Source organism: Nerophis lumbriciformis, linkage group LG25 (genome assembly GCF_033978685.3).
Source record: "Nerophis lumbriciformis linkage group LG25, RoL_Nlum_v2.1, whole genome shotgun sequence".
In the NCBI taxonomy this organism is placed as follows: Eukaryota; Metazoa; Chordata; class Actinopteri; order Syngnathiformes; family Syngnathidae; genus Nerophis; species Nerophis lumbriciformis.
This window is the reverse complement of record NC_084572.2, coordinates 15,662,833-15,679,077: the sequence shown is the minus strand read 5'-3', so window position 1 is coordinate 15,679,077 and position 16,245 is coordinate 15,662,833. Positions and strand designations below refer to the sequence as shown.

General features: G+C 37.4%; 1 protein-coding gene across 2 annotated transcripts; it reads left to right on the top strand.

Moving 5' to 3' along the window:
* Positions 1-2,361: 2,361 nt before the first annotated feature.
* Positions 2,362-16,110, top strand: ppa2 (inorganic pyrophosphatase 2). 2 transcript variants are annotated; one of them, XM_061983878.1, is made up of 12 exons: positions 2,362-2,572; positions 4,585-4,649; positions 4,717-4,749; positions 4,829-4,882; positions 6,670-6,789; positions 7,621-7,707; positions 7,793-7,919; positions 13,229-13,356; positions 13,432-13,517; positions 13,598-13,667; positions 13,747-13,786; positions 13,859-16,110. In XM_061983878.1, exons 1-12 carry the CDS (start codon positions 2,380-2,382, stop codon positions 13,879-13,881), a joined length of 1,026 nt encoding a protein of 341 aa, XP_061839862.1. In that variant the 5' UTR covers positions 2,362-2,379; the 3' UTR covers positions 13,882-16,110. The 2 variants fall into 2 exon arrangements, with proteins under 2 accessions (XP_061839862.1, XP_061839861.1); XM_061983877.1 differs by having other exon boundaries at positions 4,714-4,749.
* The last annotated feature ends 135 nt before the right edge of the window (positions 16,111-16,245 follow it).

Genomic DNA, 16,245 nt, shown 5'->3' with positions numbered 1-16,245 from the left:
TAAAGGATATCACCACATGGGCTCGGGAACACTTCAGAAAACCACTGTCACTAAATACAGTTTGTCGCTACATCTGTAAGTGCAAGTTAAAGCTCTACTATGCAAAGCGAAAGCCATTTATCAACAACATCCAGAAACGCCGCCGGCTTCTCTGGGCCCGAGAACATCCAAGATGGACTCATGCAAAGTGGAAAAGTGTTCTGTCGTCTGACGAGTCCACATTTCAAATTGTTTTTGGAAATATTCGACATTGTGTCATCCGGACCAAAGGGGAAGCGAACCATCCAGGCTGTTATCGACGCAAAGTTCAAAAGCCAGCATCTGAGATGGTATGGGGGTGCATTAGTGCCCAAGGCATGAGTAACTTACACATCTGTGAAGGCACCATTAATGCTGAAAGGTACATACAGGTTTTGGAACAACATATGCTGCCTTCTAAGAGCTGTCTTTTTCATGGACGCCCCTGCTTATTTCAGCAAGACAATGCCAAGCCACATTCAGCACGTGTTGCAACAGCATGGCTTCGTAAAAAAAGAGTGTGGGTACTTTCCTGGTCCGCCTGCAGTCCAGACCTGTCTCCCATCGAAAATGTGTGGCGCATTATGAAGCGTAAAATACGACAGCGCATACCCTGGACTGTTGAACGACTGAAGCTCTACATAAATCAAGAATGGGAAAGAATTCCACTTTCAAAGCTTCAACAATTAGTTTCCTCAGTTCCCAATCGTTTATTGAGTGTTGTTAAAAGAAAAGGTGATGTAACACAGTGGTGAACATGCCCTTTCCCAACTACTTTGGCACGTGTTGCAGCCATGAAATTCTAAGTTAATTATTTATTAGACATCAAATATCTTGTCTTTGTAGTGCATTCAATTGAATATGGGTTGAAAAGGATTTGCAAATCATTGTATTCCGTTTATATTTACATCTAACACAATTTCCCAACTCATATGGAAACGGGGTTTGTATATATGTATATGTTTGTATATATGTATGTATATGTATATATATACATATGTATGTATGTATGTATATATATATATATATATATATATATATATATATATATATATGTATATATATATATATGTATGAAAACATCATGTCACGTTATCGATGGGAAAATGCATTTTTAGACAATATGATTTGCCTGAGCGGCTAGGAGACACCGAGAGTAACAAGCGGGAAAAAGAATTAGAAAGGACAGATTAAAAAATATATATAATTAAAATAAATAAGTAAATTTTTTATTAATTTTTTTAACTTGGGACCTCCGTAGTTTGGGGACCCTTAAGATAAGCTAATGCAAAGCATATATGTTTCGTATTATTTTTGTATTTTTTGCATCTTTGCTTACATATTTGTACATTATTTTTATTTTTATTTATTTATTTTACCAATGATTGTCACACACACACTAGGTGTGGCGAAATTATTCTCTGCATTTGACCCATCATTCTTGATCACCCCCTGGGAGGTGAGGGGAGCAGTGAGCAACAGCGGTGGCCGTGCACGGGAATCATTTTTGTTGATTTAACCCCCAATTCCAACCCTTGATGCTGAGTGCCAAGCAGGGAGGTAATGGGTCCCATTTTTATAGAGGCAATGGCCTTCTTTAAAAATATAGTTTTATATATATTTTCTATTTTTGTGAAATCAGTCAAACTTAATTTATGTTGCACTTTTCATGCACGGGTAACTTGCAACACAAGTAAAAAAAAAAAAAAAATATATATATATATATTCAAATTAATATTGAAAACGTGATCATATTTTGTTTTTGTTGTTTTTTAAGTTGTCTCATATTTAAGGTGGTTGTATAATCATGTCAATACGGTATTACATTTTTTTACTTACTAATTTTACGAGACGGACATTTTTGGGGGTTAAGGTTGCAAACTTCCTTTTACGGGGCCTTACTGTTTAAGATTGATCATAATTATTTGATTATATCTTTGTGTTAGCATACATACTGTATGTGTAAGTTTGGGACAAGCGGTAGAAAAATGGATGGCTGGATGGTTCCACAGTTCTGAATAAATGTGGAAAAACTTCTGTCTTTCCACAGACAGGTGGCAGTAGAATAATCTAATTGTGTCAGGAAATGTAAGAACTCTATCCACTCTCGGTTGTTATCAAAATAAAATATGACTAACATTAATTAAGGAATGTATTAAATTCATATGAATGATGTTGTTGTCTTTAGGGTGCATGATAAACAAACCTTCCTAAATACGAAGGAAGCACTTAAAATTACTGTTGCTTGCTCTCGATTTGTGAAATATAAACTTTTATTTTTAAGGGCCATTTCCGGAAGTTTCTCGTCCAGTCTGTTGCCATTTTGAAAGGAAGCAGGAAGTACTGGCGAGTACCTCCGCAATGAGACCGCTGCTGTTGCAAAGCTCTTCTGGTAGTGTCTTGCGGACAGTTTTAGGGTTCTTTCCCACTTGTGGACACAAACTCGTCACCCGACCAACCGCTGTGTCTCATTTGTACTCTTCAAGAAAAATGATGCACTATCAAGCGGTGGAGCGAGGAAGCCCCAACACTCCAAATTACCGGGTTTATTTTAGTAAGTAGTGTGTAACCATTACCGGGTAATTAACACCTGCTAGTTACCCACACTTTGGGTGTTTTATGGTGGCACTGGAGTATGGACGCCTCGACAGCTGACCCAAAGTTAATATTTAACCTTAAAGGGAATTAAAGTGATAGCACCCGTAACGTTATTTCTCGGGATGTCCGATAATGGCTTTTTGCCGATATCCGATATTGTCCAACTCTTTAATTACTGATACCGTTATCAACCGATACCGATATCAACCGATATATGCAGTCGTGGAATTAACACATTATTATGCCTAATTTGGACAACCAGGTATGGTGAAGATCAGGTACTTTTTAAAAATATTAATAAAATAAGATAAATAGATTAAAAACATTTTCCTGAATAAAAAAGAAAGTAAAACAATATAAAAACAGTTACATAGAAATTAGTAATTAATGAAAATTAGTCAAATTAACTGTTAAAGGTTAGTACTATTAGTGGACCAGCAGCACGCACAATCGTGTGCTTACGGACTGTATCCCTTGCAGACTATTGATATATATTGATATATAATGTAGGAACCAGAATATTAATAACAGAAAGAAACAACCCTTTTGTGTGAATGAGTGTAAATGGGGGAGGGAGTTTTTTTGGGTTGGTGCACTAATTGTTAGTGTATCTTGTGTTTTTTATGTTGATTTAATAAAAAAAACAAAAAAATTATACTGATAATAAAAAAAAAACGATACCGATAATTTCCGATATTACATTTTAATGCATTTATCGGCCGATACGGACATCTCTAGTTGTTTCGTGTAGCTTTCTAAGTTGTTAGTGTGCTGTGCTGTACTTCCGGTTGTTGGTCACATGGGCACAAAGTATGGTACCCGCTTAAATCACATTTTGTTTTTCAACCTTCTCTGAGCCAAAGCACATTTTTTTCATTGAAAAAATTCTGAGGCACACCATCCGCAGAAAACATTAATAAAATGAAACTCAGTAGCCGATATTGACAAAAAAAAAGGTCGCAATTGTTGGATGTATATTCAAACCATAACCAAGCATGCATCACTATAGCTCTTGTCTCAAAGTAGGTGTACTGTCGCGACCTGTCACAGCACGCCTTAATTTATTTTGAGTTTTTTGGTGTTTTCCTGTGTGTAGTGTTTTAGTTATTGTCTTGCGCACATATTTTGGTGGCTTTTCCTCTTTTGTTGGTATTTTCCTGTAGCAGTTTCATGTCTTCCTTGAACGCTATTCCCCGCACCTGCTTTGTTCACGCAATCAAGACTATTTAAGCTGTGCGGACGCTATCCTCCTTTGTGTGGACATTGTTGATTGTCATGTCATGTACGGGTGTACTTTGTGGACGCCGTTTGCTCCACACGCTGTAAGTTTTTGCTGTCGTCCAGCATTCTGTTTTTGTTTACTTTGCAGCCAGTTCAGTTTTAGTTTCGTTTTGCATAGCCATCCCTGAGCTTCAATGCCTTTTCTTAGCGGCACTCACCTTTTGTTTACATTTGGTTCAAGTGTTAGATACTTTTTTACCTACACGCTGCCTCCCGCATATTGTGATGAAAACAAACCATGTTCCCTACATCTACAAAGCAATTAGCTACCTGCTGCCACCTACTGATATTGAAGAGTATTACACGGTTACTCTGCCGAGCTCTAGACAGCACAGACACTCAACAACGGCACATTTACGGATTATAATTACTGATTTGCAAAAAATATTTTTAACCCAATTAGATGAAATTACATAATCTCCCACGGCACACCAGACGGTATCTCACGGCACTGTGGTTGAAAAACACCGGTCTAATAAACCAGGTAGTTGACTTCACTCAAGAGGTTGGGGTCACCAGTCAGTCTAGGACCCATAAAAGCCTAAAGACATTTACACGCACACCTTTTGACAGTGCATGTGTTTTGGATGTGAAGCCTATGCATGCACAGAGCTTGTCCGAGGAGAGTCGAACTGGACAATACAGAATTGTGTTTTTTTCATTGTGTCTATTCTTTCCCTCCCCCAGAAAACTCAGAAGGCAACTACATTTCTCCTTTCCATGATATTCCACTGATAGCAGAGGCAGAACAGGTACGTAGCGTTGGTATAATGTGCATCATCTATCTTATCAAAATATTTATTATTTTTCTCTCAGCAGGATTTGCCAGCAAAGAAGGCAAAAAAGAGCGAGGTATGGTCCGACTTCCTTTCTTAACATCCAAAAACATCTCAGCGTGCACATGCGTTGTAAATAGCGTTTGTATTTTTAGGTGCTCTTCAACATGGTCGTGGAGGTACCTCGGTGGTCAAATGCAAAGATGGAGGTAGGGGGAAGTCTCAAAACACATCAATAACTGCTTTCTTAGTATTGTGAAATCAAGCCTTTAGGATAGGGTGACTTTCCATTAAACGTATGAACTAGGGCTGGATGAATATGGGAGATATTAATCACGATTATCTTGATTGATATTTAAATCACGTTTAATAACACAATCATTCATTAGAAAAAAACGAGTATTTAGCGTACCACCTAAACTCAACTTAAGTATGAATTAACAGAACAACTGACTGTAAATTAGTAACGAATAAACAAGTAAAAGTAAAACAATAGTAAAATTAAAAATTTTTATTCTGTTTTTCCCAGTTTATTTTTTTATTCCGTTTTTTACCTTTTACATGTATTTAATCACCATAGTTTGTTTTTGTGTCATAAATAAAATGTTTGTTAATTAAATGCAAAAATCCTCACATTTATTGGTGCAATTCATATTACAATTTTGACCAATATTATAAATCAAAGCATAATTGTAAAAGTATCAATACTGCAAGTGCTTTAACTACATTATGCTTGTGTAAGGTACATTTTTAAAACTTATTTTGTTCGCAAAGTCAGATCAGTTGTTACTCACAGCGCTGTTATTGTAAAGGAGGAATTGTGTTTTTTTTCTGAGCTTGACGTGTAGAGACGAGGCTTGATGCTTGAAAAGAAACAAAAGAGAGTCTCGAGTTGCAAAAGCTGTCCTGTTTATATGATAAGCTTACATCGATGATGGCGTTTACGACAACACAAGAAGATATGTGTTGTGGGTGAGTGGATTGTTCTTGCTAAATCTAGCTTCTTATTTATTTGGTGTTTTAATTGATCATCTTGACATTGTTTGGTTCAGTATGGGTTGAGTGTTTTGGGAAGGAATAAGTAGCCCGGGGACACAATATTTCCCCAAACAAATGTTCCTTCTCCTCACAAATACAGCATTTAACCCACATTTATGTCAATTTCACTGATGTTTTGCGTTTGTTTTATTTACCATTTCTGTGAGTCTGTCCACAGTTACGTTGATGCAAAAATCATATGCCTTACTCTTTATCGCCGAGTTAAGTGATGATTGATTAGGTGTACTAGCGCTGTGTCAACTAAAAAGTAGCAACCATGATGAGATTCCAAACTTCTAGTAGACGTGGTCTTGTTTTCACTTGTACGCTCACTTATGTTTCACTGTTACAAGCTCAGAAATTTGCATGCACGCTGCATGGCCCATTAATTAATTTTTTTCCAATGATATTTTTATGATTGTGAAAAGCCAAAATACAAGATAAAAATGTTATGATTTGTCCAGCCATATTTTAAAATATATATATATTTTTTTACAGATATATACAGATTTTTTTATTATATCATGCCATGTTATTGTTAATACATTGCCAATAAATGTAATTTATATTTTTATTGTAATAGTCAAAGTTATGTGTGGTTCTACTGCTCTATAGTGCCACATGCTGGCACAGATTCTCTGCCCCCAAAAGAGCTTCATAAAAAGTTAAGCCCCTTACTACATATACAGTATTTTTATTCTGTCGTTGTTTTGCCAAATTTTCATCTTTGTAAGTCAGCAAATAGTGTTGCCTGGCAGAGAAACACTTGTATATAAACTTGGACAAACCTGACATCATTTATTGTATTTTTAAAACATCAATATCAGTATTTTTTCAATAACATTAACCTAATCGTCTGAAGCCTTTTATTTTTATGCAACTGTATTAACATTCGGGGGAATTCGCGCGAACACATGCACACAAATACATGCATCTTCATCGTTTCAACAATTTTCAGATCGCAACACAGGAACCTCTGAATCCCATCATGCAAGATGTGAAGAAAGGCAAGCTCCGATATGTCGCCAACATATTTCCCCATAAAGGTTACATTTGGAACTATGGAGCCATTCCACAGGTAAAGCTGTCATCCATCATATTGTTTAAATGATACGAACAAGTGCGACAAATAAATGATAATGTTTGAAATAACGCTTCTGTTACAGTCAGTATACTCTAAACATCAGTGTTTTTTCACCATGGGGCCGTTGTTGGGCTGCCAGAAAATATCTGTTTCTTAGCTGTGGTCCATATAAGCCGCAGCGGTACTCAGTTGTAATACATTTTCTCACCACTTGTGGCAGTTATGACAATATAAACAAACAGAAGAAGTCTAGAGCTAAAGTCATAAAAAAGCTTCTTAACCGCAAAAATTATGACTAAATCGATGAAGCTGTATTTTCATTTTCACTTAAAATTTTACTGACAGTTTTGTTCAGAAACATACTCATTATTTGTTTATTTAGTTTGTTTATTTTAGCACAACATAATTGTATGTACATTCATTTTGTCACTTGTGAGTCCCTTCTTACGCAGTCCATTTAGTTAGATCTTATTTTTCTAATCAGCCTGACCTAAGCCTCAGGTTTATGTGTTAAATTAATAATATTTGTGATTAATACATGGTTTCATATCATTTGGCAAGGTTGTCAACTGTAAACAGGTTAGATTAGTTTACTAATTCAGTGTTAATATTTGAGTGGGCCCCAGGACCCTCTGTATTGGAAAAGTTGGGCCCCGAGGTCAAAAAGTTAAGTTAAGTTTGCTCTAAATGCAAACCAATATGGCGCTTACATTACATTAATGTATTCATAACTTAGTCCAGAGTTTAAAATGTATCCCTGCTTCTGCTGCTCAGTCTAAAATGTTTGTGAAACTGTTCGATTTGTTACATCATTCATTGGAAAAGACGTGGGAGGACCCCAACCATACCGACTCGGAAACAAAATGCTGTGGCGATAACGATCCCATCGACGTCTGTGACATTGGTACACAGGTAAGAACTATTGGGGCCCAACAATTAATTACTCAAAATACATTCCTTCCTTGATGAAATCCTTTGCTTCTGTCTTTTCTTCTAGGTGTGCTCCATTGGGCAGGTCATCCAAGTGAAAGTGCTCGGAATTTTGGCAATGATTGACGAAGGCGAAATGGACTGGAAAGTCATCGCTATCAATGCAGAGGACCCTGATGCCAAAAACTTAAATAGTAGGTGTTTTTCATATGACTAGTCTAATGGGTTCATACCCTTCTCTTACATTCCTGTTGGAGTCAGAAGTTGTCATTCTAAACAATGTCGCGTACTGTCAACATTTCCCTTGAAAACGCAATGTCAGTTCCCTTCGGTAGCTTGTGAAGTGAGAGGCCTTTAACCAAAATCGTTTCTGAACAACAAAGCATCAAAATGCTCAATTTGATTGAGGGATCATGTGTCTGTACATTGTCTTTCATTTTACTCCTATTTTGTTGTAAAGCTTTATCTAATGCAGGACTGGGCAATTATTTTGACTCGGGGGGTCTCATTGAGAGGAAAAAAAATGTGTCTGGGGGCCTGTGTGTGTTTGAGTGCATTCGTTCATGCGTGCGTGCATGCGTGTGTATGTGTATATATATATATATATATATATATATATGTGTGTATATATACGTATATACATATATAGGTATATATATATATATATATATATATATATATATATATATATATATATATATATATATATATATATATATATATATATATATATATATATATGTGTGTGTGTGTGTGTGTGTGTGTATATATGTATATATGCGTGTGTTTGTGTGCGTGTATATATTTGTATATATACCGGTATGTGTGTGTGTGAATATGTGTACATATATACATATGTGTATTAATGTGTATATATATATATATATATATATATATATGTGTGTGTGTATATTATTCAATATATATATATATATATAAGTGTATGTTTATGTGTATATATGTGTGAATGTGTATATAAGTGTATGTGTAAATATTAGGGGTGTAACGGTACACAAAAACTTCGGTTCGGTACGTACCCTGATTTAGAGGTCACGGTTTGGTTAATTTTTCGGTACAGTAAGAAAACAACAAAATATAAATTTTTTTGGTTATTTATTTACCAAATTTGGAAACAATGGCTTTATCCTTTTAACATTGGGAACACTATAATAATTCTGCCCACGTTAATCAACATTAAACTGCCTCAAGTTGTTGCTCAGATTAAATAGAATGACAAAACTTTTCTTCTACATATAAAAAGTGCAACATTAAACAGTTTCAAGTCAACTCATCATGCTTAATTTATTACAGCATTCGGGAAGCCTGTAGTTGATTTTTATCACACACACACACACACACACACACACACACACACACACACACACACACACACACACACACACACACACACACACACACACACACACACACACACACACACCGCTCAATGAGCTAACACACACACCGCAAAATGAGCTAACGTTACGCTAAAAGCTAATTAGCCTTCACCTCTAGCCAGGACTTCGAGCGAGCTGAGCTGCAGTTTGTTTCTAGAACATCAACGGGCTCATAGTGATGTTACTAGTAGTTGACTGGGAGGTGTTTATTTTAATTTGGGGAGAGTCCGCTGCCTGATGCTTACCTGCTAAACACCTATCTGCTAACCCCACCGCAGAAGCACTGACTACATGCGCTCTGAATACGCACTGCTGATTGGCTGTTACCGCTATGGTTGTAACCAATCAGATGGTTGTGTGGGTGGGACAATGCTGGGTGCTGTGTAGGAGACCGAGGCAGAAAGCAGAGCAGCTTGTTAAGACTTTAGCTTAGGCGGCTACTTCATATGTTCGTGTGGAAACTCGTTCGGTACACCTCCGAACCGAACCGGAACCCCCGTACCGAAACGGTTCAATACAAATACACGTACCGTTACACCCCTAGTATATATGTGTATATGGTTATGCGTCTATATGTGTACGTGTATATATGTGTATATATGTATGTACATGTGTATATATGTGCATATATATGTGTGTATATGTGTGTGTGTGTGTATATGTACATAAATGTGCGTATATGTGTCTATATATGTACATACAGTATATATGTATATATAAATGTGTGTATATATGTATACTTATATATATGTGTATTTATGTATATTTATATATATTTATGTGTGTATATATATATATGTGTGTGTGTGTATATATATATACTGTATATGTGTGTGTATTTATATTTAAATGTGTATGTATATCCATCCATTTATCCATTTTCTACCGCATTCCCTTTTGGGGTCGCGGGGGGTGCTGGAGCCTATCTTAGCTGCATTTGGGCGAAAGGCGGGGTACACCCTGGACAAGTCGCCACCTCATCGCAGGGCCAACACAGATAGACAGACAACATTCACACTCACACACTAGGGCCAATTTAGTGTTGCCAATCAACCTATCCCCAGGTGCATGTTTTTGGCAGTGGAAGGAAGCCGGAGTACCCGGAGGGAACCCATGCAGTCACGGGGAGAACATGCAAACTCCACACAGAAAGATCCTGAGCCCGGGATTGAACTCAGGACTACTCAGGACCTTTGTATTGTGAGGCACATGCACTGGCACATGCACTAACCCCTAATCCACCGTGCTGCCTATGTATGTATATGTGTATATATATATATATATATGTATACTGTATATATATCTATGTGTGTGTGTATATATACATGTGTATATGTATATGTGTGTGTGTGTGTATATATACATGTGTATATGTATAATATACCTGTGTATATGTATGTGTGTGTGTATATGTATATATATATATATATATATATATATATATATATATATATATATATATATATGTGTGTATATGCAGCGCTGGGGCTAGAAATTTTCAATATGGGGTGCCACAGTAAATTTTTGGGGGTCCCACTTTTTGTAACCTTTTTGAAAACAAATGATAAATGTATGCATCATCCTGGTATATCTCACATTTTATAATGTGGAAAAAGGCTGTCATAAACGCTACTTAAATCATAAAATAAAAAAATACAAAAGAAAACAATTTTTTATGCATATGTAAGTTTATTCAGTAATGAACATTGATTCACTTTTCTTCTTTCCTTCATAGATCTAAACTTTACCGATTTTTTTCTATATTATTTAATAAATTGTAGTTGTATTTATTGTAGTATAAATGTGTAAAAAGTTTTTTGCTTCGGTCATGAAATGATGATAATCAATTGCAGGGCATACATGCATATGACAAATTTAATTGATTATTCTCACCTGGAGCCTATCAGCTGCATTCGGGCGGAAGGTGGCGTACACCCTGGACAAGTCGCCACCTCATCGCAGGGCCAACACAGATATACAGACAACATGGGACAAGCTGTAGAAAATGAATGGATGGATATTCTCACCTGTATGTAGATCATCAATCCTTTAAAAAACGCCACATCTACACTTTCATCGCGAATAATGCCAAAAAACTTAGAATTTCGCAAGTTAGTTTCAATGTCATTTAATACAGTGGCACTTAATGCCTCTAGCATTTCATCTCTGACTTCGTGATGGACATAAGCTGCCGGTATGCTGGCACCATTGGACTTTTGCAGCTCAGTCAGGCTTTGGAACTTCGACAAGGGGAGGTTCTCTTTGGCCAAGTAATACACAGTCCGCAGCTGGCTCATAGCACTGTCTTTATTTGCCTCCTCTGCTCTTTTTAGAGCGCCAAAAAAGCTGGTCATCTGCTTCCCAGCCGATTTGGCCAACTTGTGAACTGATTGTTGTGAGAGTAGCATATGTGTGTGTGTGTGCTCCTTTAAGAATGGCAGTATGTGGGGTGAGGGATGTGTGTAAGTGAGTGGGCGAGAGAGAAGAGAGGGAGTGGTAGCAGTTTGTGTGCAGGAGCGTTACTACGTTGGAAGGGCACCAAGGCAAACATTATTTTCTTTCGAAGCAGGGGCTCCAAAGCACATATATACAGTATATCTGGTGTACAGTATGTGTGCTTGGGTCCCTTTTTTCTGGAACACTAGTACAAAAACTCACAACAATGTCTGAAAGAATGTTAAAAACGTTATTACATACCACTTCTTCTAAAAACGGAATGGAATTTTGCTTTTTTATTGAATGATACTGAATGAGCTCCATTCTAATCACTTTTCTGTAGAACTTTGCTGTAAAAATCTGCTTCCGCGTCTGTCCCTGACACCTTTGTTTATGGCTGGCTGCTCTGTAAACACTATGGAAACAAACCCTGTCCACACAGCTTGGTGCCTCCTCTGATCTGCTGTGATGTAGATTACCATAATAACTCATATATTACTTAAACGTTAAAGTTAAAGTACCAATGATTGTCACACACACACTAGGTGTGGCGAAATTATTCTCTGCATTTGACCCATCACCCTTGATCACCCCCTGGGAGGTGAGGGGAGCATTGAGCAGCAGCGGTGGCCGCGCCCGGGAATCATTTTTGGTGATTTAACTCCCAATTTCAAAAGCGCAGATTCCAACCATTTAAATATTTCTATAGTTCAAGATTTAAGGTAATTTGAAAACAGCGCTGCACATTATAATGGCTGCAGTTTCAATGCTAAAAAGTCAAAAAAAATTATTTGGAAATGTCGGGCGGGCCGTATTAAAAATCCTAACGGGCTTTAATTTGCCTAGGTCTGATCTAATGTGAAATTAAAGTTTAGACATGTGTAAATATCTGGCCCAGGTGGCCTTCAGCTGTTTTTTTGACTGAGGCATATCCTAAAATTAACGTTGAAATGTATCAAAGCATTACAAAGGAGCACGAGTGACAAAAATGATAAAAACCTTGATTAAACTAAGCAAATAGGTTAGAGCCTCCTATTAGATAATCACTACATGGGTGAATACCTTTCAGTTATTTAGCCATAACTGATGCAGTGACTAAAATCACATTTGTTCAACAACCATGTCCAAAAACCCATGCTGTGGTCATGTAAAAGACATTAATCTGTTTTCAGGAGAGTAAAATAGTTGGCACTCATCCAGCATGAGAAAACAAAAGGAAATTACTTCAGCTGGGTTAAGAATGCATAGACAGTTTGGACACTGTTGAATCTTCTGTCATCAATAAAAAGATCTTGGTGAAAATGTAATCCAACTTTGGACAGAAATAGTGACCCTACAGAAGTTTGTGGAAACGATGCCACGTAGCAAGTGGGCCTTAATCCAATTCAAAGGCGATCCTAAGAAATATCAACGTGTGACCTTGTTTTTATTTTTGTTTTTGAACCTCGATGGAAAAAGTTTGGACACCCCTGGAATAAGAAAACCATTCATCCAGCTGTAGACTAGTTTGACTTTTATTTTTAGACCACTGCCATTTGTTTCATGTTCTTTATTAAAAATAAACCTCTTCAACATAGTCTGAAGTGTAACCGGAGAAGCACATATTTCCATTCATTCAAAGACAAACAAGGGTCCCTATTGATCTTCATTTGCCATTCTGTTTTTCATAGACATAGACGATGTCTGTAAGAGCCGGCCCGGTCATTTAGAGGCCACTGTGGACTGGTTCAGGAAATACAAAGTTCCTGATGGGAAACCCGAGAACCAATTTGGATTCAATGCACAATTCAAAGATAAGGTATGAGAACACATTGTGTAGTAACGTTGAGTCCTTTTTCTGGACTATTCTAACTGATTTGTCCTAATGTTGAAGGACTTTGCTGTTGAGATGATCAAGTCCACACATGAGCACTGGAGGGCACTAGTGCAAAAGGAGACGAATAGTGGAGGGATTGAATGGTAACATAGGCGTGACCTTACGAAGGACGTGTGTTCTATGAAAATGATGTGACTGACTTTGCTTTGATTTTTGTGTTCAGTAAAAATATATCATGCAGTGAAAGTCCTTTCAAATGCAAAGCAGAAGAAGCCAGATACGTGGTCCAATTGGTGAGACTTTGCCTTCATTCTACTCTAATAACATGTACATTAGCGATATTTGGTCATTTGGTAACTTTTATGCCCTCAGACCCCTGAACTCAGTAGCGGTCAGTGTGTTCCTCCAGAAGGCAAGTACATAATGCTTGACTTATCCACAACATTTATTTAATGTTTAATACTTCATGTCTGCATTTTTACAGTGGACAAGTGGCACTTTGTCTGACTGAGAAAACCTAAAGACATCATGGACACGAACACAAATAAAATCGGATCATCCCATCAATCAGTATAAACTTTGCTCTAGTTTTGAGAAGACAGAATTGTCTGGTAAGGATTTGTGGACACCTGTATAATAAGTTTGTTGTACAAACCCCGTTTTCGTATGAGTTGGGAAATTGTGTTAGATGTAAATATAAACGGAATACAATGATTTGCAAATCATTTTCAACCCATATTCAGTTGAATATGCTACAAAGACAACATATTTGATGTTCAAACTGATAAACTTTTTTTTTTTTGCAAATAATCATTAACTTTACAATTTGATGCCAGCAACACGTGACAAAGAAGTTGGGAAAGGTGGCAATAAATCCTGATAAAGTTGAGGAATGCTCATCAAACACTTATTTGGAACATCCCACAGGTGTGCAGGCAAATTGGGAACAGGTGGGTGCCATGATTCGGTATAAAAGTAGATTCCATGAAATGCTCAGTCATTCACAAACAAGGATGGGACAAGGGTCACCACTTTGTCAACAAATGCGTGAGCAAATTGTTGAACAGTTTAAGAAAAACCTTTCTCAAGCAGCTATTGCAAGAAATGTAGGGATTTCACCATCTACGGTCCATAATATCATCAAAAGGTTCAAAGAATCTGGAGAAATCACTGCACGTAAGCAGCTAAGCCTGTGACCTTCGATCCCTCAGGCTGTACTGCATCAACAAGCGACATCAGTGTGTAAAGGATATCACCACATGGGCTCAGGAACACTTCAGAAACCCACTGTCAGTAACTACAGTTGGTCGCTACATCTGTAAGTGCAAGTTAAAACTCTCCTATGCAAGGCGAAAACCGTTTATCAACAACACCCAGAAACGCCGTCGGCTTCGCTGGGCCTGAGCTCATCTAAGATGGACTGATGCAAAGTGGAAAAGTGTTCTGTGGTTTGACGAGTCCACATTTCAAATTGTTTTTGGAAACTGGACGTCGTGTCCTCCGGACTAAAGAGGAAAAGAACCATCCGGATTGTTATAGGCGCAAAGTTGAAAAGCCAGCATCTGTGATGGTATGGGAGTGTATTAGTGCCCAACACATGGGTAACTTACACATCTGTGAAGGCGCCATTAATGCTGAAAGGTACACACAGGTTTTGGAGCAACATATGTTGCCATCCAAGCAACGTTACCATGGACGCCCCTGCTTATTTCAGGAAGACAATGCCAAGCCATGTGTTACATCAACGTGGCTTCATAGTAAAAGACTGCGGGTACTAGACTGGCCTGCCTGTAGTCCAGACCTGTCTCCCATTGAAAATGTGTGGCGCATTATGAAGCCTAAAATACCACAACGGAGACCCCCGGACTGTTGAACAACTTAAGCTGTACATCAAGCAAGAATGGGAAAGAATTCCACCTGAGAAGTTCCTTAGAGTGTTGTTAAAAGAAAAGGTGATGTAACACAGTGGTGAACATGCCCTTTCTCAACTAATTTGGCACGTGTTGCAGCCATGAAATTCTAAGTTAATTATTATTTGCAAAAAAACAATAAAGTTTATGAGTTTGAACATGAAATATCTTGTCTTTGTAGTGCATTCAATTGAATATGGGTTGAAAAGGATTTGCAAATCATTGTATTTTGTTAATATTTACATCTAACACAATTTCCCAACTCAAATGGAAACGGGGTTTGTACAATAAAGCTCCATGTAACATATAGTAGTGCCTTGGATTCCTTTGATAATAATAACAATAATATTGTTTCTGGATTGGATTTATATAGTGCTCAAAGTGCATGACACTGAAAACCCATAATTTGTTAAATATTATTCACATAATGATGGTGTGGAGCTACATTTGTAGCCACAGCTGCTTTGGGGTAGACTGCAAATTTGCAGCAACGGCTTCTCCGATCACCATCAACCATTCATTCAAATTTATGCACCAGGGTGGGTTGCACTGGAAGTAAGGTGGGTGAAGTGTCTTGCCTAAGGACACAACGACAGTGACAGGGATGGCAAAAAGCTGTATTTTTACCTGGAACCTCAATATTCTGGGCAGTTGCTCTACCATCTGAGCCAGGTCACCTCATTCCAAAAGGTTAGACGAAGACCGAATTGTACCTAAACTGGAATAACTTTTTCTATAACAAGTATTGTAAATGCAATTAATCCATCCCAGTCACCCACAAATATATGCAAAAACAATGCAAAAATAAATGTTCTGTTCTTTGCTACGAGTTATTTCTTGATTTCAATAGTGTTTCTCACCTTTATTCAAGTTCGGGCATTTGCGACATTCTTTTTCCCAATGTTTTTTTTTTGGCGGTCTTACTTAATTTTAAAAATGCACAGAGACTGAGTCACCATCA

What these genes read in the sequence shown, in the direction of transcription:
- ppa2 (XM_061983877.1), top strand. Translation starts at nt 2,380, where the DNA reads ATGAGACCGCTGCTGTTGCAAAGCTCTTCTGGTAGTGTCTTGCGGACA. An exon ending in GGTCAAATGCAAAGATGGAG is followed by an intron (nt 4,883 to 6,669) that starts GTAGGGGGAAGT and finishes AACAATTTTCAG; the next exon opens with ATCGCAACACAGGAACCTCT. An exon ending in AATAGTGGAGGGATTGAATG is followed by an intron (nt 13,518 to 13,597) that starts GTAACATAGGCG and finishes TTTTGTGTTCAG; the next exon opens with TAAAAATATATCATGCAGTG.